General features: G+C 45.3%; 1 protein-coding gene across 1 annotated transcript in view; it reads left to right on the top strand.

Moving 5' to 3' along the window:
• The window catches only part of LOC115144709 (phosphatidylinositol 4-phosphate 3-kinase C2 domain-containing subunit alpha-like), a 70956-nt gene extending 46985 nt beyond the window's left edge, over nt 1-23971 (top strand). The window contains exons 16-33 of the mRNA XM_029685737.2: nt 5478-5666; nt 5996-6089; nt 6234-6328; nt 6942-7122; nt 8230-8334; nt 10345-10437; nt 11101-11230; nt 11540-11676; nt 12156-12325; nt 14478-14634; nt 15302-15411; nt 20171-20378; nt 20632-20756; nt 20925-21042; nt 21291-21372; nt 21448-21557; nt 21819-21944; nt 22331-23971. Of these exons, the coding sequence (XP_029541597.1) occupies nt 5478-5666; nt 5996-6089; nt 6234-6328; nt 6942-7122; nt 8230-8334; nt 10345-10437; nt 11101-11230; nt 11540-11676; nt 12156-12325; nt 14478-14634; nt 15302-15411; nt 20171-20378; nt 20632-20756; nt 20925-21042; nt 21291-21372; nt 21448-21557; nt 21819-21944; nt 22331-22513 (2413 nt within the window). The 3' untranslated portion in view covers nt 22514-23971. The remainder of the gene's footprint in view (nt 1-5477; nt 5667-5995; nt 6090-6233; nt 6329-6941; nt 7123-8229; nt 8335-10344; nt 10438-11100; nt 11231-11539; nt 11677-12155; nt 12326-14477; nt 14635-15301; nt 15412-20170; nt 20379-20631; nt 20757-20924; nt 21043-21290; nt 21373-21447; nt 21558-21818; nt 21945-22330) is intronic.
• Nucleotides 23972-25381: the final 1410 nt, after the last annotated feature.

The following is a 25381-nucleotide window of genomic DNA, read 5'->3' as shown; positions in this document are numbered from 1 at the left end:
GAGACATTAACCCCAGCTGTTTAGGAGAGATATCACACCTTACTGGGTGGCTAGGGACATTAACCCCAGCTGTTTAGGGGAGATATCACACCTTACTGGGTGGCTAGAGACATTACCCCCCAGCTGTTTAGGAGAGAGATCACACCTTACTGGGTGGCTAGGGACATTAACCCCAGCTGTTTAGGAGAGATATCACACCTTACTGGGTGGCTAGGGACATTAACCCCAGCTGTTTAGGGGAGATATCACACCTTACTGGGTGGCTAGAGACATTAACCCCAGCTGTTTAGGAGAGAGATCACACCTTACTGGGTGGCTAGAGACATTAACCCCAGCTGTTTAGGAGAGATATCACACCTTACTGGGTGGCTAGAGACATTAACCCCAGCGGTTTAGGAGAGATATCACACCTTACTGGGTGGCTAGAGACATTAACCCCAGCTGTTTAGGAGAGATGTTACACCTGGCACAAATGATTGTCTAGTTGTGTTTTTCTTGTAGGCTGGTGCCCTATACCTGCACCCAGAGAGTAGTTCCAAGTCTAGGTTTATAGCAACGAATTTCATATTATAACACTCTTATGTAGGATTTTATGATGAAGTTTCAAGTCTTCATGCCCAAATGACTCTCCAGTCCTCCCAGACCATAGACCAAATGACTCTCCAGTCCTCCCAGACCATAGACGTCTATCTGTTCTCATTCCAGAGTGTCTGTTCCCCCAGACGTTTAATTGTGGGCATATAAATGCCCACTTACACCCACTGCCAACCTCTGCCAGGCTGCCAGCCAGATCCATTAGCCTTTTTCAGCCTCCACAGAGAGTCATTTCTTCTGGGGCACTAATCTCTTTGACTTTCTCTGAGCGTTCTCTCATTTACTCCCATGTTAACCTTCTGTGGTTTGAACTAGGGTGTATTTCGGAGTTATTTAAGATTCTCTTAAAACAAGAGACTTCAGCTAGTGTGCACTTGTTCAGTTCCCTTCACTGGTCTGAAAGGAAATGGCTGGTATGGTCTCTAGATGACCAAGATACAAAGGACGTACTAACATGTGCAATAAAGGGTATATCATCAGAGGGTACGTTGCCAACTGGTAGATGGCTTTAGACTGGGTAAGGTTGAAGAATTTTGGCATTGGTAGCGATAATGTCGCACTGTTGTCCATCCTATTGCCAGATAGTGATGACCCTGTCAGCAGTGGTCTTTTTTGACCCATCCTATGACTCACCTACTGCCATTGAGCAAGGCACTTAACTAGAGGTCGACCGATTATGATTTTTCAACGCCGATACCGATTATTGTAGGACCAAAAAAGTCCGATACCGATTATTGTAGACTCAAAAAAGGCCGGTACCGATTATTGTAGGACCCAAAAAAAGGCCGGTGCCGATTATTGTAGGACCAAAAAAGGCCGGTACCGAATATTGTAGGACCAAAAAAGGCCGGTACCGATTATTGTAGGACCAAAAAAGGCCGATACCGATTATTGTAGGACCAAAAAAGGCCGATACCGAATATTGTAGGACCAAAAAATGCCGATGCCGATTATTGTAGGGCCAAAAAAGGCCGGTGCCGATTTATTGTAGGACCAAAAAAGGCCGGTGCCGATTTATTGTAGGACCAAAAAAGGCCGGTGCCGATTTATTGTAGGACCAAAAAAGGCCGGTGCCGATTATTGTAGGACCAAAAAAGGCCGGTACCGAATATTGTAGGACCAAAAAAGGCCGGTACCGATTATTGTAGGACCAAAAAAGGCCGATACCGATTATTGTAGGACCAAAAAATGCCGATGCCGATTATTGTAGGGCCAAAAAAGGCCGGTGCCGATTTATTGTAGGACCAAAAAAGGCCGGTGCCGATTTATTGTAGGACCAAAAAAGGCCGGTGCCGATTTATTGTAGGACCAAAAAAGGCCGATTAATCTGCCGTTTTTTTTGTTTTTTTACATTTATTTTTAATAATGACAATTGCAACAATACTGAATGAACACTTATTTTAACTTAATATAATACATCAATAGAATCAATTTAGCTTCAAATAAATAATGAAACATGTTCAATTTGGTATAAATAATGCAAAAACAGTGTTGGAGAAGAAAGTAAAAGTGCAATATGTGCCATGTAAAAAAGCTAACGTTTCAGTTCCTTGCTCAGAACATGAGAACATATGAAAGCTGGTGGTTCCTTTTTAACAGGAGTCTTCAATATTCCCAGGTAAGAAGTTTTAGGTTGTAGTTATTATAGGAATTATAGGACAATTTCTCTCCTATACGATTTGTATTTCATATACCTTTGACTATTGGAAGTTCTTATAGGCACTTTGGTATTGCCAGTGTAACAGTATAGCTTCCGTCCCTCTCCTCACCCCTACCAGGGCTCGAACCAGGAACACATCAACAATAGCCAGCCTCGATGCAGCGTGACCCATCGCTCCATAAAAGCTGCGGTCCTTGCAGAGCAAGGGGTACAACCACTCCAAGTCTCAGAGCGAGTGACGTTTGAAATGCTATTAGCGCACACCCCGCTAACTAGCAAGCCATTTCACATCGGTTACACCAGCCTGATCTCGGGAGTTGATGGGCTTGAAGTCATAAACAGCTCAATGCTTGAAGCACAGCGACGAGCTGCTGGCAAAACGCACGAAAGTGCTGTTTGAATGAATGCTTACAAGCCTGCTGGTGCCTACCATCGCTCAGTCAGACTGTTCTATCAAATTGTAGACTTAATTATAACATAATAACACACAGTAATACAAGCCTTAGTTTCCGGATTCGACCATATTAATGACCTATCATCTCGAAAACAAGGCGTTTATTCTTTCAGTGAAATACGGAACCGTTCCATATTTTATCTAACGGGTTGCAAGTCTCTAAATATTCCTGTTACATTGCACAACCTTCAATGTTATGTCATAATTACGTAAAAAATTCTGGCAAATTAGGCGGCCCAAACTGTTGCATATACACTGATTCTGCGTGCAATCAGAAGTGACACAATTTCACCTTGCTAATATTGCCTGCTAACCTGGATTTCTTTTAGCAAAATATGCAGGTTTAAAAATATATACTTCTGTGTATTGATTTTAAGAAAGGCATTGATGTTTATGGTTAGGTACACATTGGAGCAAGGACAGTCCTTTTTCACGAATACGCACCGCATCGATTATATGCAACGCAGGACACGCTAGATAAACTAGTAATATCATCAACCATGTGATCGTCAACTAGTGATTATGATTGATTGATTGTTTTATATAAGATACGTTTAATGCTAGCTAGCAACTTACCTTGGCTTCTTACTGCATTCGCATAACAGCGTTGGACTAGTTAACTGTAAGGTTGCAAGATTGAATCCCCGAGCTGACAAGGTAAAAATATGTTGTTCTGCCCCTGAACAAGGCAGTTAACCCACCGTTCCTCGTTGAAAATAATAATAATAAATCTGCCAAATCTGTGTCCAAAAACACAGATTTCCGATTGTTATGAAAACTTGAAATCGACCCTAATTAATCGTCCATACCTATTAATCGGTCGACCTCTTAACCCCTAACCTGCTCTGTGCTGCTCCCAGCCTAACCCCTAACCTCCTCTGTGCTACTCCCAGCCTAACCCCTAACCTCCTCTGTGCTGCTCCCAGCCTAACCTGCTCTGTGCTGCTCCCAGCCTAACCCCTAACCTCCTCTGTGCTGCTCCCAGCCTAACCCCTAACCTGCTCTGTGCTGCTCCCAGCCTAACCCCTAACCTCCTCTGTGCTGCTCCCAGCCTAACCCCTAACCTGCTCTGTGCTGCTCCCAGCCTAACCCCTAACCTCCTCTGTGCTGCTCCCAGCCTAACCCCTAACCTGCTCTGTGCTGCTCCCAGCCTAACCCCTAACCTGCTCTGTGCTGCTCCCAGCCTAACCCCTAACCTCCTCTGTGCTGCTCCCAGCCTAACCCCTAACCTCCTCTGTGCTGCTCCCAGCCTAACCCCTAACCTCCTCTGTGCTGCTCCCAACCTAACCCCTAACCTGCTCTGTGCTGCTCCCAGCCTAACCCCTAACCTCCTCTGTGCTACTCCCAGCCTAACCCCTAACCTCCTCTGTGCTGCTCCCAGCCTAACCTGCTCTGTGCTGCTCCCAGCCTAACCCCTAACCTCCTCTGTGCTGCTCCCAGCCTAACCCCTAACCTGCTCTGTGCTGCTCCCAGCCTAACCCCTAACCTCCTCTGTGCTGCTCCCAGCCTAACCCCTAACCTGCTCTGTGCTGCTCCCAGCCTAACCCCTAACCTCCTCTGTGCTGCTCCCAGCCTAACCCCTAACCTGCTCTGTGCTGCTCCCAGCCTAACCCCTAACCTCCTCTGTGCTGCTCCCAGCCTAACCCCTAACCTCTGTGCTGCTCCCAGCCTAACCCCTAACCTCCTCTGTGCTGCTCCCAGCCTAACCCCTAACCTCCTCTGTGCTGCTCCCAGCCTAACCCCTAACCTGCTCTGTGCTGCTCCCAGCCTAACCCCTAACCTGCTCTGTGCTGCTCCCAGCCTAACCCCTAACCTGCTCTGTGCTGCTCCCAGCCTAACCCCTAACCTGCTCTGTGCTGCTCCCAGCCTAACCCCTAACCTGCTGTGTGCTGCTCCCAGCCTAACCCCTAACCTGCTCTGTGCTGCTCCCAGCCTAACCCCTAACCTGCTCTGTGCTGCTCCCAGCCTAACCCCTAACCTGCTCTGTGCTGCTCCCAGCCTAACCCCTAACCTCCTCTGTGCTGCTCCCAGCCTAACCCCTAACCTGCTCTGTGCTACTCCCAGCCTAACCCCTAACCTGCTCTGTGCTGCTCCCAGCCTAACCCCTAACCTGCTCTGTGCTACTCCCAGCCTAACCCCTAACCTGCTCTGTGGTGGACCCTGTGCTGTTCCCAGCCGGTCGTGTGTATGTACAGTATGAGGGGTACTGTAATATCGAAATAAAATGTTTCCATTGTCTCTATATGACCAATCAATAAAGATGGATAGTGGGGGTCTCCTGAGTGGCGCAGTAGTCTAAGACACTGCATCACAGTGCTAGCTGTGCCACTAGAGATTCCGCGTTCGAGTCCAGACTCTATCATGACCCGGGGCGGCGCACATTTGGCCCAGCGTTGTCCGGGTTAGGGGAGGGTTTGGCCGACAGGGATGTCCTTGTCCCATCACGCACTAGAGACTCCTGTGGCAGGCCGGGCGCAGTGTACGCTGACACGGTCGTCGCCAGGTGTACGGTGTTTCCTCCGACACATTGGTGCAGCTGGCTTCCGGGTTAAGTGGGCATTGTGTCAAGAAGCAGTGCGGCTTGGTTGGGTTGTGTTTTGGAGGACGCGCGGCTCTCGACCTTCGCTTCTCCTGAGTCCGTACGGGAGTTGCGGCGATAAGACAAGACTGTAACTACCAATTTGATACCATGAAATTGGGGAGAAAAAAAAGTGTTAAAAAAAAAGATTGATTTTGTTTATGCCTCTCCCTCTTCCCTCCCTCTTCCAGGTTGACGCGGGCCGACCGCCAGCTGCTGTGGGATCAGCGGCACCACTGCCGGGCCCACACCCATAGCCTGCCCAAGGTGCTGGCCAGCGCCCCCAGCTGGGACTGGGGCAGCATGGCTGAGATCCACTCCCTCCTCCATCACTGGCCCTCGCTTCAACCAGTCTGTGCCCTGGAGCTGCTTCACTCTAAGTACGTGTGGCGTACACATGCACACAGATTCTCTTGAACACTTGATACACTTTTTTGAGACGTTGAGAGAAGTTGTTTGAGAGAGCTCGAGTTTGATTTATGGTCAATAGAAAACAGTTTGATTTGTAAAATGGGAGGTGCAAGTTGATATCACAGGAGTCTTTATATATTTCTGTGTGTGTTAGCTTGAGAGCTAAGAGAATGTAACCTATACTACTTAAATCACCTGTTTGACTCTAGTTCAATAAATGGTAGACAGTCAGATTGTACTTTACTGTAAGGAACATGGGTTGAAGGTCACTCTGTCGGTCTTTGTTTCTGTCCTGCAGGTTTGCTGACACAGAGGTGAGGAGTGTGGCTGTCAGCTGGATCGAATCCAGCAGTGATGACGAGTTGGCCGACTACCTGCCTCAGCTAGTGCAGGTAAACAGTCTGTAGTGTGTATACACACACACACACACACACACACACACACACACACACACACACACAGGAAATCAGTTTGTTAGTGACTCTGAATGCTTTCCTCACCCCATCTCCTTGTCCCTGTTCTTTTGGCTCTCTCAGGCCCTGAAGTTTGAGTGTCACCTAAAGAATGCCTTGGTCATGTTCCTGCTGTCCAGAGCACAGGGCAACGTCAGTATCGCCCACTACCTGTACTGGTGAGTCTCCACCCACTGAACTAGTAGCATAGTATATAATATGGTGTATAGAACATAGCATAGCATATTATAAACTGGGTGGTTCAAGCCCTGAATGCTGATTGGCTGACAGCTGTGGTATATCAGACCGTATACCATGGGTATGACAAAACACTTATTTTTACTGCTCTTATTACATTGGTAAACAGTTTATAGTAGCAATAAGGCACCTCGGGGGTTTGTGGTATATGGCCAATATACTATGGCTAAGGGCTGTGTCCAGGCACTCTGCGTTGCGTCGTGCGTAAGAACAGCCCTTAGTCGTGATATATTGGCCATATACCACACCCCCACGGACCTTGTTTATTAAGTATAATATATTGTGTCACATAGTATATAGATATACATGGCCTCTGCTAAGTGGTCTGGAACTTTATGGAACAGGAGGTAGTGTGCTTGTCCCGGACACCCAAAACAGATCATTTTAAGTCAGTATCTAGGCTGGGAACTGTCGTGGGACTACATCTAGTAAGAATATTGTATCTAAAAAGCCACAGTAATCTCTACGGAGCTATTAGCGATATCAACTGCTTTGTCTGATCCCATTGTACTCGGATCCTCTCTCCCCCACCAGGCTACTGAGAGATGCAGTTCTAGACCCTGCGTTTGGCCGGAGGTACGACCAAGTGCTGGGGTCCCTGCTGTGTCTGTGTGGGGCCGGCCTCCGGGATGAGCTGAACAAACAGACCCGCCTGGTCACTCTGCTGGGGGAGCTGGCCGAGAAGGTCCGGCAGGCTGGGAGCTCCACACGACAGGTGATGGGGCTAGGAAACACTACTAGAATGTCCAACCTATACCTCAGGGAGCCTCTAAAAGGGCTTGTTAACACTTTATTTTACAGTCAGCTGTTCATCTTGTATTTACTTATGGTAGGGATGTCCTGTTAACCCAATGAGTTCCGCCCGTGTGATTTAGGACCTCAAACCCGTGCTTCTACACCTGCATTGCTTGCTGTTTGGGGTTTTAGGCTGGGTTTCTGTATAGCACTTTGAGATATCAGCTGATGTACGAATGGCTATATAAATAAATTTGATTTGATTTGAAACCCCTTTTCAACATTGTGAGTTTGAGCTATAGAACTCGTCTATTTCTTCGGCATCCGTTGGTACCAACCAACCGTCTGTGTAATTTACCGGGGCTGAGCTAGAGCGGTGTTTGTGAGACGAGGGCGGATCTCGGATGGGACCCGGGGCCAGAATGGTTTGAATTACAAACTACTAAAAGCTATCTATGAAAAGCTGAGACTCTATCGAACATGCACATGTAACATGTTTTGCTCTATGATGCTCACAAGCTACATAAAAGTTGTTAGAAGGTACGGGGTTCTTCTACGTAGAAGATAAAAGGAAATCCCTGGACATAGTGTCTATAATACTTTAATAAGTTCACATAGTTTCTGTCACAAACGCCACAGAGTTGTCACCGACTAGTTGGATATTCATTTCCCACCAAGCAAACAATTTCTGTGCTTACAGCATTCATGTAAATTAATTTTGAGCAGACTTTATTTTGTTTATTGACATTTGTCAATAAAACTAATGAATGCAACTGTTTGTCCAAAAGGGTTGTGTTCTACTTTTAGCCCTGGTTGGTTGTCCTGAAAGGAAAATGATAACACACTTAATTGTGAAGCTACATATAAGGGCTGGACATGCCGCTAACTGAAAGGCAGATAAATGAAAATAGGATTTTTGCTAGGGTCTCGGGACTGAAGGGGTTAAAATCACTTTTATTTCATTTGGTACCAGTTATTTAAAAACATTTACCTTGTAATTCCGTTGTAAATATCAGCTAAACGATGAAATAAAGCGCTGTCAAATGTTAATTGGTTGACAGTAATTCAACTATTTGTGTGTGTCCAGGTGGTGCTCCAGGAGGGTCTGGAGAGGATGCAGTCATTCTTCCAGAAGAACAGCTGCAGGCTACCCCTCTGCCCCAGCCTGGAGGCCAAACAACTCAATATCAAGGTAAGGCCATTGTCCACCAATGGAAAGAGTGACCCAAAGCTTGACCATTCACTCTGCAAATGCCCATTTGACCATCAAAATCATTTTTACCATCTCAACAACATATGGACTATGACCCATACCAGGGTTTCTGTTAGCCAGCTTTTGGCTGATTTTAAATAAAAATAAATAAATAGTTGCCTGCCAAATTGCCTTAAAAAATCAGAGAGGGGATTCTTTCTTCAAAACAGAGTAAAGACAGCCTCCAGATCGCTCCTTCTTGAGTACAAGGTAACAAGGCTGATGTGCATCAAGCTGCTCCAAGGAGTTGGACAGTTTTGATTTCCCAACAGCAGCAGCTCACTTTGAGCAGTCCAATGTCCTCTGCAATCGCAAGTAAATTAGAGGCAAATTGTGTTCCTCAGGCCCTTTTCTAGCAGTTCTGCTGCCGCCCTAGGCAAGACCAACATATGCCACCCCTGTCTCATGTATAGTTTAAAGATTTGGAATGGATTGATAGACTAGAGCAGGGCTGCCCAACTCTTTTCCTGGAGATCTACTGTCCTGTAGGTTTTCAGTCCAACCCTCTTCCTGGAGATCTACTGTCCTGTAGGTTTTTAGTCCAACCCTCTTCCTGGAGATCAACTGTCCTGTAGGTTTTCAGTCCAACCCTCTTCCTGGAGATCTACTGTCCTGTAGGTTTTCAGTCCAACCCTCTTCCTGGAGATCAACTGTCCTGTAGGTTTTCAGTCCAACCCTCTTCCTGGAGATCAACTGTCCTGTAGGTTTTCAGTCCAACCCTCTTCCTGGAGATCAACTGTCCTGTAGGTTTTCAGTCCAACCCTAATTTAGCATATCTGATTCTGCTAGTTAAGGTCTTGTTGAGCAGCTAATTAGTAGAATCAGGTGTGTTAAATAAGGGTTGGACTGAAAACCCACAGAACGGTAGATCTCCAGGAAGAGGGTTGGACAGAAAACCCACAGGACAGTAGATCTCCAGGAAGAGGGTTGGACAGAAAACCCACAGGACAGTAGATCTCCAGGAAGAGGGTTGGACAGAAAACCCACAGGACAGTAGATCTCCAGGAAGAGGGTTGGACAGAAAACCCACAGGACAGTAGATCTCCAGGAAGAGGGTTGGACAGAAAACCCACAGGACGGTAGATCTCCAGGAAGAGGGTTGGACTGAAAACCCACAGGACGGTAGATCTCCAGGAAGAGGGTTGGAATGAAAACCCACAGGACGGTAGATCTCCAGGAAGAGGGTTGGACAGAAAACCCACAGGACGGTAGATCTCCAGGAAGAGGGTTGGACTGAAAACCCACAGGACGGTAGATCTCCAGGAAGAGGGTTTTAAATATATTCATTTCTGATTTATATGTTTTGCTTAGACATGGAGTGTCTCTAGACCATGTTAGTACTATCCAAGACAAGGCAATGTTTTGCTTAGGATAATTTCTCTTCTGCTAAGACTAATTACAATCATGTAAATATGACTTTGAGCCCTGTGGGTAGCCACCCTAATGTGTTTCGCACCCAATGCATATGGATGTTCGGTGAACCCTGACACATAATGTAGTCGTCCTAGTGACTGGTGACGTCACCATAACCTCTACCATGCAAACGCTGACTGGCACTTCATCTACAGGTCACTTCAGTTACCCCCACCACCTCTGTTGTAGGAGGCCGTGGACTAGAATACAGTGTGTGTGTGTGTGCTGTCCCCGATTGCTCCTCTTTTCCTGTCTGAGTGTTTTGCGCCATTCTCACGGCCACGTTTCTCACCGCTGGGCAAGTGTGTTTGTATATGAGAGGTTGTGTATTTGTTGTTGGAGTATGTGTTTTGCTCAGCGGTGTATCTGACCACAATCTCATACCAGACAAGCCAAGGCGATGCCCCCTCGTTGAATAAAATCCGCCCTTTGTCTCCCTAAAGCAGGCTAGTGCTCCCAGGGGCCAAGGAAGGCTTGAATAACTAACCACAGGGGCTCTCTCTTTGTGTGTGTGTTTGCGCACGTGTGTATGTACAGTCGTGCTCCTTTTTCAACTCCAACGCGGTGCCCTTGAAGCTGGCCCTGGTGAACTCCGACCCTCTGGGAGAGGAGATCAACGTCATGTTCAAGGTGGGTGGCTGGGACACGCTGATCCTAGATCAGCATTCCTACTTTAAACACACCTGGGATATATTTAGAGTGCTGATCTAGGACCAGTTTTGCCTTGTAAATAGCTGAAACTATATTAACACTCCTATTCTGGCCACGTTTTGTGAATGGGGGTCCACACATAGCTATTTCTATCAGATTAGACGACTAGATTCTGTTTCTATGGCGCCAGAGTCTCTGAAAAGATGCAAAGTTCCATAGACAAGCAATTTATCACAAATGTAATACTAAGTAATCCATGAAATACCTTGACACGTTCTAGAACACATTCTCTGCATGACTTCACCATTCCTTCTGGAGTATTTGAAGCTTGAAGGAATGCAGGAATACATTCTAAAGAGTTCCCTTTTTGTTTTGATGATATAACAGCTTAATATCAACGCTGCATTGTCCATTATCTTCCCCATAGGGAAGAGATCAGTTATTGCACTCGTTTGCATTGTCTTTCATAGTTGAAACGGCACCACCTGGTGGCATAATATAACACCAGACCCTGACGATAGAATGTGTACGAGAGTCTTTGTTTGACCAGACTTGCAGACACACAGATGGAATGAAACTCCTTAATGAGAATATTATAATACGTCTCTGTGGATGGTAACTAATGTGTGTGTGGTCTACTAGGTGGGAGAGGACCTGAGGCAGGACATGCTGGCTCTGCAGATGATCCGGGTCATGGACCGCATCTGGCTTCAGGAGGGACTGGACCTGCGCATCGTCAACTTCAAATGCATTTCCACCGGGAAAGACAACGGTACTACACACACAGACTAGAACTCACACTCAAATCACCAGCTAAATCATTCTGATATGAATGACACTTACTGAAACCTGTTTGTCCTCATCACAACTCTGTGGCTCTGATTCTACCATTCTGGCCATTCTAAAACTAGCTCAAAGTGGATGCTACTGCACCGTCACAGCCATATTTCAATGGGTGATTGTTAGATGATTGCTGATGAACTTGGTTCTCTGCGTCATATTACATCCGGTTTACTCATTTATAAATGTGTACTCATGCCATGCCTGCAGTTTTGACGTGGTTCTGTATGTGTGTTGCCAGGAATGGTGGAGCTGGTGCCGTCCTCCGACACCCTGAGGAAAATACAGGCGGAGTACGGAGTGACGGGCTCCTTTAAGGACAAGCCCCTGGCGGAGTGGCTCCGCAAGTACAACCCCGCTGAGGACGAGTACGACAAGGTAACTGTCTGACCCCGAAACTTTACCCTCTGACCTTTGAACCTTAACACAGACTCCTACAGAGGGTGAGGTTGGGAAGATGAACAACTGATGATGACCTCTACGCTTTATTTCTTGTCTGTATTCAATATGCATATGTTACTCACTGATTTGTCCTTGATATCAATGCATGATTCAGCTGAAAGTCCCAATTTACGTATGCAGATCTCTATTGAGCATTAGCTCAGAGTTCCGAGTTCCTTTTGGATTGAGGACAAGATACTGTAGGGCTTTTCACACTGAGCTGAATGGCGCCAAGTCCAGCTGTTCTGAGCTGCCCTGGTTACACGTCCACCATAGTTGCTGGAACAGTGCTGAAGAGGGCAATGTGAACCAAAGAAATCCAATCCAGCATAGTTTGGTTTGGCTCGGCATGATAGTGTGAAAATGTTGTGGATCTGACGACGACTCTCTGCCCCTCTCTGTGTGTGTGTGTTCAGGCTTCGGAGAACTTCATTTACTCGTGTGCGGGCTGCTGCGTGGCCACCTACGTGCTGGGTATCTGCGACCGCCACAACGACAATATCATGCTGCGTTCCACCGGTCACATGTTCCACATCGACTTTGGCAAGTTTCTGGGCCACGCCCAGATGTTCGGCAGCTTCAAAAGGTAAGAATGTTACCTGCGGTGATCTAAGCTGCTTCCTTCAGAACACACGTTGTAACAGTGTTAGCATGGGTAACCTGCTTCCTCCAGAACACACGTTGTAACAGTGTTAGCATGGGTACGCTGCTTCCTCCAGAACACACGTTGTAACAGTGTTAGCATGGGTAACCTGCTTCCTCCAGAACACACGTTGTAACAGTGTTAGCATGGGTAACCTGCTTCCTTCAGAACACACGTTGTAACAGTGTTAGCATGGGTAACCTGCTTCCTCCAGAACACACGTTGTAACAGTGCTAGCATGGGTAACCTGCTTCCTTCAGAACACACGTTGTAACAGTGTTAGCATGGGTAACCTGCTTCCTCCAGAACACACGTTGTAACAGTGTTAGCATGGGTAACCTGCTTCCTGCAGAACACACGTTGTAACAGTGTTAGCATGGGTAACCTGCTTCCTGCAGAACACACGTTGTAACAGTGTTAGCATGGGTAACCTGCTTCCTGCAGAACACACGTTGTAACAGTGTTAGCATGGGTAACCTGCTTCCTGCAGAACACACGTTGTAACAGTGTTAGCATGGGTAACCTGCTTCCTGCAGAACACACGTTGTAACAGTGTTAGCATGGGTAACCTGCTTCCTGCAGAACACACGTTGTAACAGTGTTAGCATGGGTAACCTGCTTCCTGCAGAACACACGTTGTAACAGTGTTAGCATGGGTAACCTGCTTCCTGCAGAACACACGTTGTAACAGTGTTAGCATGGGTAACCTGCTTCCTTCAGAACACACGTTGTAACAGTGTTAGCATGGGTAACCTGCTTCCTCCAGATCACCATGCAACAGTGTTAGCATGGGTAACCTGCTTCCTCCAGATCACCATGCAACAGTGTTAGCATGGGTAACCTGCTTCCTCCAGATCACCATGCAACAGTGTTAGCATGGGTAACCTGCTTCCTCCAGATCACCATGTAACAGTGTTAGCATGGGTAACCTGCTTCCTCCAGATCACCATGCAACAGTGTTAGCATGGGTAACCTGCTTCCTCCAGATCACCATGCAACAGTGTTAGCATGGGTAACCTGCTTCCTCCAGATCACCATGCAACAGTGTTAGCATGGGTAACCTGCTTCCTCCAGATCACCATGCAACAGTGTTAGCATGGGTAACCTGCTTCCTCCAGATCACCATGTAACAGTGTTAGCATGGGTAACCTGCTTCCTCCAGATCACCATGTAACAGTGTTAGCATGGGTAACCTGCTTCCTCCAGAACACACGTCGTAACAGTGTTAGCATGGGTAACCTGCTTCCTGCAGAACACATGTTGTAACAGTGTTAACATGGGTAACCTGCTTCCTCCAGAACACACGTTGTAACAGTGTTAGCATGGGTAACCTGCTTCCTGCAGAACACATGTTGTAACAGTGTTAACATGGGTAACCTGCTTCCTCCAGAACACGCGTTGTAACAGTGTTAGCATGGGTAACCTGCTTCCTTCAGAACACGCGTTGTAACAGTGTTAACATGGGTAACCTGCTTCCTGCAGAACACACGTTGTAACAGTGTTAACATGGGTAACCTGCTTCCTCCAGAACACACGTTGTAACAGTGTTAGCATGGGTAACCTGCTTCCTGCAGAACACACGTTGTAACAGTGTTAGCATGGGTAACCTGCTTCCTCCAGAACACACGTTGTAACAGTGTTAGCATGGGTAACCTGCTTCCTTCAGAACATACGTTGTAACAGTGCTAACAAATCTGACCCACTACTCTTCTAGCACACTCCCTCACTCCCTCCCCCCTAACTTTTACTGTTTCTTCCCACTCCTTAGTAAAAGTCAATTGTGTGCTTAGTTAAAATACTAGAAGTAAAGGTTTATTGACAACAAGGACGTGTGCTCCGAGAACCATTTGCACTCCAGATGGGGCCTGAGTGTTCTTTCTCTGATATTCTGCTGTTCTATCGCACGTCAAAGTCTGAGGGAAGATAACTTAGTTTGTGGTTTGTAGTAACTTTGTTGTAATATTGCAAACAGACGTGTCAGTTTCACCATTAAGGATTCCAGCTTTAAACCAGACTGAACGCTATGCTCACCATTTAACCAGGTTACATGTGTCCCATGTTTTATTGAGTCTTTCTCTCCCTCCCCTTCTCCCAGGGACCGTGCTCCATTCGTGCTTACCTCTGACATGGCCTACGTGATCAACGGGGGAGAGAGGCCCACCAGTCGCTTCCAGCTGTTTGTGGACCTGTGCTCCCAGGCCTACAACCTCATCCGCAAACACTCAGGCCTCATCCTCAATCTGCTCTCCCTGGTAATAACTAAAACTCTGCTGTCAAGTTCCAGTTCTATCCTGGTCCCAGATCAGAATGTACTGTATAGCCTACTCCTATGGTTGTTGTCATGCCAAACATTTAACGTGACAACGACCAAAGGAGTCGGAAATGGAACAAAACCAGATCTGGGACCAGACTAGTTAAGACCAAGTTCAAGTCGTATAACTACATTGGCCTTTTATAGGAATTTACCTGGCATTTCTTGAGTTTGCATGATAAATAATTCATGCCAATGGAGGCCAAGGTACACAGGACAGCTGAAAGATAGATCAGTCGCAGGACCACTGACGGATGGATGGGTCACAAAGAGACTGCTTCATGAATTAAGTGTTTTTAAAAGTGTGATGCCAGCCTAGTAAATAACTGGTAATGATTACTCTCCTGTTGCCTGGGTAATTTTTTTTGTTTGGCCGTGGTGATGGCCCAAGGAATTTCTTGAGTGTTATCTTAGGGATTCAAATGCTCTACTCTAGCCTCGAATCAAACCTTGCTGGCTACAGTATTACCTTCCTCAAATCATTGGTTCTTATAGTCTTTTGTTACTAAATCATTTCGTTGTACATTATAATGTATTGCATTTGCAATTATAAAACCGTTTTTTACTGTCTCAAAACAAATTCACATGTGTGTGTGTGTGATTGACAGATGACGTTGTCAGGCCTACCAGAGCTGACGGGAAATCAGGACCTGAAGTATGTATACGACGCTCTGCAGCCCCAGACCACCGACGCAGAGGCCACCATCTTCTTCACCAGGTACATAGAGACACATATTACCATATATTAACGATCAACTGCCCCTTATGAACCAATTTATCTGGTTTAAACAGCCTATGTGGCATCGATATAGTCAAAAACAGGGGTTGGAACCGGTACAAGGAACCAAACCGGAAAATAACGTAATAGTTTGAGGAACAGAATCAAAACCGGGAATGACTGTGATCTATACTGTTTCGGAACAGAAGCATTCTTTTTAAAGGATGGGAAACGGTCATTAATGTTATTTTACGTTCTGGGCATTTTTTTAGTCACACAAAAAATGCAACAAAGCGCCTATGCAAAGACCTCAAACTTAATCCAGTGTCTGCCTGCCAGTTGAAAATCTTTGCCTCTGTGAGCTTCCTGCCCCTCCCCCTCTACTAGAATAATACTGACGTTACAAGTGTGACTCAGAAATTGTGGAGAGATATTTTTAATTAGAGAAGAATGGATTAACTTTTTCAAAGCTAGTTAAGGATACTAAAGTTCACATTTCACATTGGATTTATTAACTTTATTAACTTCAAAAAGGTGTTTTTCTTTTATTATTCTGGTGTCGCTCTACAGAAAAGCTTGCTAGCTAGCTAGTTTTGGTCCAAAAAAGACATTCAACGTTCCTCCATAGAAGTCGGTCCTCCGTAGGTATAATTCTGTGGGCCTTATTCAGATAATGCATGTCATAACAAAAAGATTCCCAGCGCTTCAGGCCAAGCCATCCTCCTCCACCCTCTTTCGCCTTCTCCCCACCGGCAAAATTTCAGTTGCATCTTGCGTCCTACACTTGTCTGTCCAATGCATGTAAATAACGTGCCCACGCCATAGCAAGCTGCTCTATCCACAAAGTTTGGTTAAGTAACTTAGTGTCAAGCCCCCCCCCCCCCCCCCCCCAAAAAAAGGTACAGAAAGGAAGGATATAAACTTACTTTTGAACCAGAGTGGAACAGAATGAAAAAAATAATGGTTCTGTTCAGAACTAAATGATTGGAAAATAATTTGGGTTCCAACCCCTGGTCAGAAACATTCATTCTAGTGTTAATAGGATTGTTTTGGTCATAAAGTCTCTCGCACAAAACACTTTTTTGTGTGACTGTGTCACAATTTACTGAGGTTTTGGGTATGGGTTACGATCATGCCCACTTGCCCAGTAACAGCTGCATGTGCTCTATCCAATCAGATAGCAGACAGAACCTCCTGAGAGTGAGACAGACCTGCCCATTACGCAGCCCCTCTGACTTGTTTACCTAAGACAACGTCATGTTGAAATAACCCTTGGCCCTAAACCCTTCATGGGTTGGCCACGGGCTGATTGACTCTAGTGTCAATCACTTGAGAATTGAAACGATCAGAACACACCTAACTGCAACTTGTCAATATTCCAAAACCCATTTGCGAACATGTTGTTTTCCCCCCAACCTGATATGGAACACTGCCAGACAGACGCATACTCTGTTATTAATAGATAGTGAGAAAGTTGTAAAAAACTAAATGGCACTGAAGCACACGTCGCCACTCGCCACGGACTTGATAAGCTGATTGTGGTCTGGCTGCTCAATGTGCTTGCTAGCTACTATTTGCTAGCTTCATTAACAGACACGGAGTTGGAACTTAACTTGCCAGCTAGTGATTTTGGGCACCTATCAATATCATGTAGCTTGTGCTTTATTTACGATACTTTGACCGCTGATGAGGAAGTTGTAGACATGCTATTGTTCTCAGCAATCAGTCTTGAGCGTGCAGCCAGACTTTCCCGACTCGATTGACTATATGCAGTGCACCGTCTAGTTTTTCCTGCAAATGTTTTCACTTGAGAAATACTGCACCAAAAACATTAGCTAGATGTAAAATTGTGCGACTAAGACCTCTTCAAAAATGTCTAAATTAATTACATTTAAAACATTTTTTTATCGTAGTTTAATTCTAACTATTTTAAGTGACTATTTTCAGAACGTTGCTATGGTGACTTAGGGTTGCTTATTCCATCCTGATTCCGGGAATCCTCCAACCAGGATCTCGGGATAACCAGCGAATTTATTGAAAGGTCCAGGAATTTTGCAACACTACTCAGGAGGGACAAACAACAGTACCTCCCAGGGTACGAAGTGCAAACATAACACAACCTCAAGACAACTCGTTTGGCTTGAGTCATGGCCGCTAGCATTTCTTAATGAGCAGTCTTCAAAAGAAGGCCAAATAGGAAGCGCAATCTACCTTCAACATAATATATTATATTAGAGGCCACCATCTTCACCAGGTGCTGTCTGTCAAGTGTTTGTTTTCCCACAAACTCTCTGGTGATTATCTTGAAACAAGTTGCACTGCCCCACTTTGAGCCTCTGTCACAGCCATTGTTCTGCCTTACAGTGCAAAATGCACCTTAACTCTTACTCTGTTTAGGAGCTTGAATTAGTTTCACTTGAAAAAAGCAATCAGTAGTCTCAAATGAAATATAACTTGGCTGAAATGGAATAGTGGGAAACTGTGGACTTTCCCCACAATGCCCAGCTGGTGGCAGCATAACAATGATGTATATAAACCCTGGACTGCAACCAATCCTCATTAACACAATGGAAAGGTCCAATTCTTTATCTAAGTGTTGAAAGTGTGTGGGCGATGGATAGAAACATTATGGTGCGTTTTGACCATGTGGCGGAGAGTAATGCGGGCCTTGGAGAAGGGTTGTGAGAGAGAAATCACTATTTACCTGATTTGTTTAATATTAATAGTTAACAATTTAACATGCTTAACACATTGTAAAGACGTATCTTTAGTGCCAATGCTGTGCTTCTGAGAGAGGATGGTTCTTCTCTTCCACGTTCACTCCCCACAGCTGGTATTGTAGTCAAGGACATGAGATAGAGATAAGCTTGAGGAACAGATAGACCTGTATTGTTTCAATGTCTCTGCTTCTGAGTAACCTGATCACACGGCAAATGACAAAGAGCCTCTGAGAAGTGACCACAGTTCTTCAGCCCATCCTTTTCATTTACGATCTTCCAAGGGCACAGCTGTGGGGAGATGGAAGAGAACGAAGGCTAGCTTGGAGAAGGGAGTAAACAGAACTGCCCTTATCACTTGTTTGTCCACTATGACCCGATACACCTGGCCACAAGAAGACAACAAGGAAGCTTATGATGCCTTGATTTGCTGGGGAGGGGTGGAACCAACCAAGACTAAGCAGTTCTTGAGTTTCTAATTAAACCGCTTGCGTCTCTGTATTATTCAAGCACTCAATCCACCTTGTGTGTGTTGTATTGACCTGCTCCCTCATTAATAAGTGAGTAAAGATTTAGTTTAAGTGTAAACTTGTGTGATATGTTTCTCTCCTCATTTGATAATACAGAAATAACCACCACAGGGTCTGGGCAGGTGTGATGTAGTTAATGTTTGTGTGATGTCTTTGTATGTTCTGTTTTGTTAAATGGTTTTATAAAATAATAATGTAATGATACCTGGATTGCTGATACTATGTATTGGCTAATGAGAGGCTTTGAAGCCAGTAAAGAGCGGTGTTTGTCAGACCATAAGACATCTGTGGTGAAAAGTGGCAGAGCTAGAGCGGTGTTTGTCAGACCATGAGACCTCTGCGGTGAAAAGTGGCAGAGCTAGAGCGGTGTTTGTCAGACCATGAGACATCTGCGGTGAAAAGTGGCAGAGCTAGAGCGGTGTTTGTCAGACCATGAGACATCTGCGGTGAAAAGTGGCAGAGCTAGAGCGGTGTTTGTCAGACCATGAGACATCTGCGGTGAAAAGTGGCAGAGCTAGAGCGGTGTTTGTCAGACCATGAGACATCTGGGGTGAAAGGTGGCAGAGCTAGAGCGGTGTTTGTCAGACCATGAGACATCTGCGGTGAAAAGTGGCAGAGCTAGAGCGGTGTTTGTCAGATCATGAGACATCCTGATATTCAGTCTCTCACGCGGCAGCGTCCGTCTGCAGTGTCCGTCTGCCGCGTCCGTCTGCAGCGTCCGTCTGCAGCGTCCATCAAACTATCATCTTTTGAAAGCTGAGACTTACGAACACGATGGTGTTCTCCGTTTTGCTCTAGGACACTCACTAGACTCGTCTGACTTCTGTCTGATCGGTTTGGGCTACACTAATATGACCCCTCTGTGGAAAGCTGAGACTCTCTGACATGATGGGACGCCCACAAGACCCACCTGAATATCCCCAGTGCCAGTTTAAAAAATGAATGGAAGTGTATATATGGAGAAAGTTTAGTACCTAAAATAAGGGATAAATAATGTTTTTCCTGATCTTTCTTATATCTCTCAGATTGTTCTGAAGTGTCTGTCCTAATTTCCTTTAGATTTTTTGGGGGACTGTTGTTCCATGTAGGGAATCTGTTATTCAATGGGTTTCTATAGCAGGAATGTGAAATTCAATGTTTCATCCAGAAAATGTTTTATATATTTTTTAATTTCTTAAGAATAAACGTGGCAAAAACACATGTAGACGAATGTATTTTTATAGCTTCCCAAATAGTTTTTTACAATGGTGGTGGAGTACCAAGATGGATTTACAGTGGCTTCAAAACAGCACCCCTGTTGGTAATCTAGTGTATTTATACATCACCGCAACATAACATTATGAACGCCTTAGAACTCCCAGTTACTAGCCTAAAACATTGATGTGAAATGCTGCTATTAGCCATGTTATATCTACCATTTACCTCCTGCCTCTCTTCTTCCTCTGTGTAATAGATTAATTCAACAACATACTCCCTTTTGTCTGAAGTTTAACCTTCTTTCCCTCCTTCCAGGTTGATCGAATCCAGCCTGGGCAGCGTGGCCACCAAGTTCAACTTCTTCATCCACAACCTGGCCCAGCTGCGCTTCTCTGGCCTACCGTCCAACGACGAGCCCATCCTGTCCTTCTCCCCCAAGACCTACACGCTGAAGCAGGAGGGACGCATCCGCGATGCCTCCATCTTCTCCTTCCAGAAGAGATACAACCCCGACAAGCACTACGTGAGTCTCCAACCAGAGACGTACATATATTCATGTCTACTGATGTGTTTTCATACACCATGGTCTCACTGTTCCTTCACTGACAGGGCCTAGCTTTCCTATAGGATGCCAGAAGAACACATATCTGGCATACACAGTTCTTTGTGTAAATCAAACTATATTAGAGAAGTCACAACATTAATGGAATTCTGACTAAGATGAGTTCAAATTCCTCCTCTTCCTCCTCCCCCTCCGCTCCCTCCCCCTCCTGTAGACGTACGTGGTGAGGCTCCTGCGCGAGGGGCAGAGCGAGGCCCAGTTTCTCTTCCGCACCTTCGATGAGTTCCAGGAGCTCCACAACAAGCTCTGCATCCTCTTCCCTCTGTGGAAGCTGCCAGGGTACACACAGACACACACACACACAGACACACGTGTGGAGAAGGTTGAAAGTCTGCCTTATTGGACCTTAGAAAGCCAAAGTGGGAGATACACCAAAGGGAGCTCCCACTTGTACCAAAGATGCACCCTTCTTGTTAGTGCACTAATCTTTCCCCATCCCCTCCCTAGGTTCCCTAATAGGATGGTGCTGGGCCGTACCCACATCAAGGATGTGGCGGCCAAGAGGAAGATTGAGCTCAACGGTTATGTTCAAAACCTGTTGAGGAGTTCCACAGAGGTCACACAGGTGACTTACACAAACACACACACACACCCACCTTACCATCCACCCACCTTACCATCCACCCACCTACCTAACCACCACATCCATCTATCCATCCGCACACACACACACACACACACACACACACACACACACACACACCTTACCATCCACCCACCTACCTAACCACCACATCATCTATCCATCCACACACACACACAAGTAAAAAGCCCAACGCACTCTATTTTCACTGATAATTTTCTCTCTATCAGTGTGATCTTATCTACACATTCTTCCATCCGATCGCGAGAGACGATAAGACGGAAGGATTGGAGACGACGGCCAGAGCACCAGGTAAACCTGAGCCCACTCTCTCTATGTATGACCATTGTCGCCACTACAGTTTTTAAAGAGTGATTTGTTCTGCAGATAAGCCACCGTTGAGTCCCACCTCCGGCAGAGTGGAGGGGGAGGTGAAGCTGTCCGTGTCCTACAGGAACAGCACACTCTTTATCATGGTCATGCACATCCGGGACCTGGTGAGTACAGTGGCTCACAGGGCCCAATCCTAACTAGCGCACCACTCAAAACTTTTAGCATTTTTATAATGAATTTATACTGTTTATCCTTACAGATGAGGCTAAGGCAGCGTGGTGGTTCATTTACCATTAAACATATCTCAAGGGACATTTATTTGCCCCTGATGGGATGAATAAAGTTGTATTGGATTGAATTACGAACGTCAATCCTCAGTTTGGCCTTAGCTAATGCTCCACTAACTAACATCTGCCTGCTCATAGGTATCTGAGGAGGGGACAGACCCTAACCCCTATGTGAAAACCTACCTGCTCCCAGACCCCCACAAAACATCCAAGCGCAAAACAAAGATATCCAGGAAGACCAGGAATCCCACTTTCAACGAAATGGTGAGTGAAATCGGTGTAGCATGTTGGTCATTTCCATTAGGGCCCTGTAGAAAATTGTCATAGTTAACGACTTTGTGTCCTGACCTGCTGTGTCATTTTGTTTTTTATTTTGTTTTATTTTACCTTTATTTAACCAGGCAAGTCAATTGAGAACAAATTCTTATTTACAATGACTGCCTAGGAACAGTGGGTTAACTGCCTGTTCAGGGGCAGAACGACAGATTTGTACCTTGTTAGCTCTGGGATTTGAACTTGCAACCTTCCGGTTACTAGTCCAACGCTCTAACCACTAGGCTACCCTGACACTGTTCTCCTGATCTGCTTGTGTGACTGATCTAACTTATACAAACTGCTGCTAACTAGTCTGACTACCTCCACCTCCTCAGCTGGTGTACAGTGGCTACAGCAAGGAGACCCTGGGGCTGCGGGAGCTACAACTGAGCGTGCTCAGTGCCGAGTCGCTGAGAGAGAACTGCTACCTAGGCGGCGTCACGCTCACACTCAAAGACTTCGACCTCAGCAAGGAGACGATCAAGTGGTACAAGCTGACTGCCGTGCCCTACTTCTAGATGACTCCACCTGAGAAAAACGCTGCTTATCAAGAAAACTCAAGATACACCTATTTAAGGGCAGCGGAACACCCCAGGGTGGTGCCTCAAATCCTCCCCCTTCCTCCTCAAGCTCAAGACCCTGTCCAGAAACCACCCTTTACCCCTTTAGGCCCTGTCCAGAAACCACCCTTAGGCCCTGTCCAGAAACCACCCCTTGCCCCTTTAGGCCCTGTCCAGAAACCACCACCCCTTACCCCTTTAGGCCCTGTCCAGAAACCACCCCTTACCCCTTTAGGCCCTGTCCAGAAACCACCCCTAGCCCCTTAACCCTTTTGTTAGATCTCAAAGAATGATAAGCAATATGGTTGTAGCACCGACCTTTCAGCTCTACACAAGTGCCTAGATAGATGGGGGCTAGGGGTTTATTCTGGGTGGGGCCATTCTCTCTCTCTCTCCCTCACTAATCAAGGTTTTTTCTCATTGTTTGCTTCAATCTCCACTTATTTAGTTTGTCCTAAACTATAACACGAGAGCTGTAATGTTTTGTACATTTTGACATTCGAGGACCAAAACATCTTACCTTCAGAAGAGTATATATAGATTGACACTTTTTACATTTTTTTATAGTGGCTCATTTTTACAAAAAAATAATAATTATACGTAAACAAATAGGAAGCGTCTGGTTTCCTGCTAAACTAGCTGAGAACGTCTGGGAATGTGCCCATCACAAACCAGACTCCAGGAAAGAGTGTTCTTGTGTTTCCCAATCACATGCCAAAAGAACTGATGATAGCAAACCACTCTCCCAAAGGGGAACCGATCATGGTGCCTAGTTTGTGTTCACAATCTCTTATACACTCCACTTTAGCCTTATTGCAATGTATTTTATTTAAAAAAAAAATGATATTCCAATTGAAAAAAAAACACATCTATTCTGTCAAATAATGTCAACAGTTCTCAATGTGAGCAGGGTTGTGGACAAGCATCAGAAGGTGTTGGAACGGTCACCTCCCACTTGTATGCACACTACCATATATTTGATATGGTAAAAACTTGACTTTTCACAGCACACTTTTGGGGAAGACAAGTTGCCTCAACGCTGATCCAATGCCAGTTTTTATTTAGCCTCTTATTGGTTTTAAGGGTAGAATTTATAGTGGGGTAAGCTGATCGTAAACTTGTGCTCAAGAGGTAACTGGACAAAAAAAGGGAAAGCAATCCAGGTCAGGAGATACACTGCTTCCTCTGAGCTGCTTACAAACCTAAAGATGAAATAATTAATTCATCCAGGAGGGGTTTAAGAGAATATCAACAAAGACAATTATGATGAGCGACTTGATCTCCTATTTTAATGACTGTATGAGTTTCTATTAACATGGCCAGTTATTTATTCTTAATTGGTTACCTTAACCCGAATGAATCGGTGTGTACTGTAATCCCTCTTTCCTAAAGCAAATTAAATGTTTTTTGAACAAAGATTGTGACATTGTTTTTTATGATTTATTTTGGATAAGGGCCAATATAATCTGTGATATTGACTCTCATTGACAGAAAGGTCTATATGTCCATAGCCCATTCAACCGGATGTCCCGTTTTTCAGGGGAAATTAAAAAAGCCTGCGACTTCTACTTTTAGATGTTAGCAAGGCGACACTCCATTTTAACTCCTCCACATTCAGTTTTTCACAATTCCTGAAATTTAATCCAAGTAAAAATTATCTGTTTTTAGGTCAGTTAGGATCACCACTTTATTTTAAGAATGTGAAATGTCAGAATAATAGTAGAGTGATTTATTTCAGCTTTTATTTCTTTCATCACATTCCCAGTGGGTCAGAAGTTTACATACACTCAATTAGTATTTGGTAGCATTGACTTTTAAATTGTTCAACTTGGGTCAAATGTTTCGGGTAGCCTTCCACAAGCTTACCACAATGAATTGGGTGAATTTTGGCCCATTCCTCCTGACAGAGCTGGTGTAACGGAGTCAGGTTTGTAGGCCTCCTTGCTCACACACGCTTTTTCAGTTCTGCCTACAAATTTCCTATAGGATTGAGGTCAGGGCTTTGATGTCCACTCCAATACCTTGACTTTGTTGTCCTTAAGCCATTTTGCCACAACTTTGGAAGTGTGCTTGGGGTCATTGTCCAATTTGGAAGACCCATTGGCGACCAAGCTTTAACTTCCTGACTGATGTCTTGAGGTGTTTAAATATATCCACAAAATTTTCCATCCTCATGAGCCATCTATTTTGTGAAGTGCACCAGTCCCTCCTGCAGCAAAGCACCCCCACAACATGATGCTGCCACCCCTGTGCTTCGCAGTTGGGATGGTGTTATTCGGCTTGCAAGCCTCTCCCTTTTTCCTCCAAACATAACGATGATCATTATGGCCAAACAGTTCTATTTTTGTTTCATCAGACCAGAGGACATTTCTCCAAAAAGTACGATCTTTGTCCCCATGTGAAGTTGCAAACCGTAGTCTGGCTTTTTTATGGCAGTTTTGTAGCAGTGGCTTCTTCTGTGTTGAATAGGCTTTTAGGGCAATATAGGACTCGTTATACTGTGGATATAGATACTTTTGTACCTGTTTCCTCCAGCATCTTCACAAGGTCCTTTGCTGTTCTGGGATTGATTTGCACTTTTCGTACAAAAGTACGTTCATCTCTAGGAGACAGAACGAACGCGTCTCCTTCCTGAGCGGTATGGCGGCTGTGTGGTCCCATGGTGTTTATACTTGCGTACTATTGTTTGTACATATGAATGCGGTACCTTCAGGTGTTTGGAAATTGCTCCCAAGGATGAACCAGACTTGTGGTCTACAATTCTTTTTCTGAGGTCTTGACTGATTTCTTTTGATTTTCCCATGATGTCAAGCAAAGAGGGGCTGG

The sequence above is a fragment of the Oncorhynchus nerka genome, linkage group LG17, assembly GCF_034236695.1.
Source record: "Oncorhynchus nerka isolate Pitt River linkage group LG17, Oner_Uvic_2.0, whole genome shotgun sequence".
NCBI classification, from domain to species: Eukaryota; Metazoa; Chordata; class Actinopteri; order Salmoniformes; family Salmonidae; genus Oncorhynchus; species Oncorhynchus nerka.
Note: the sequence above shows the minus strand (reverse complement) of the source record. Positions and strands in the feature narration are given on the sequence as shown.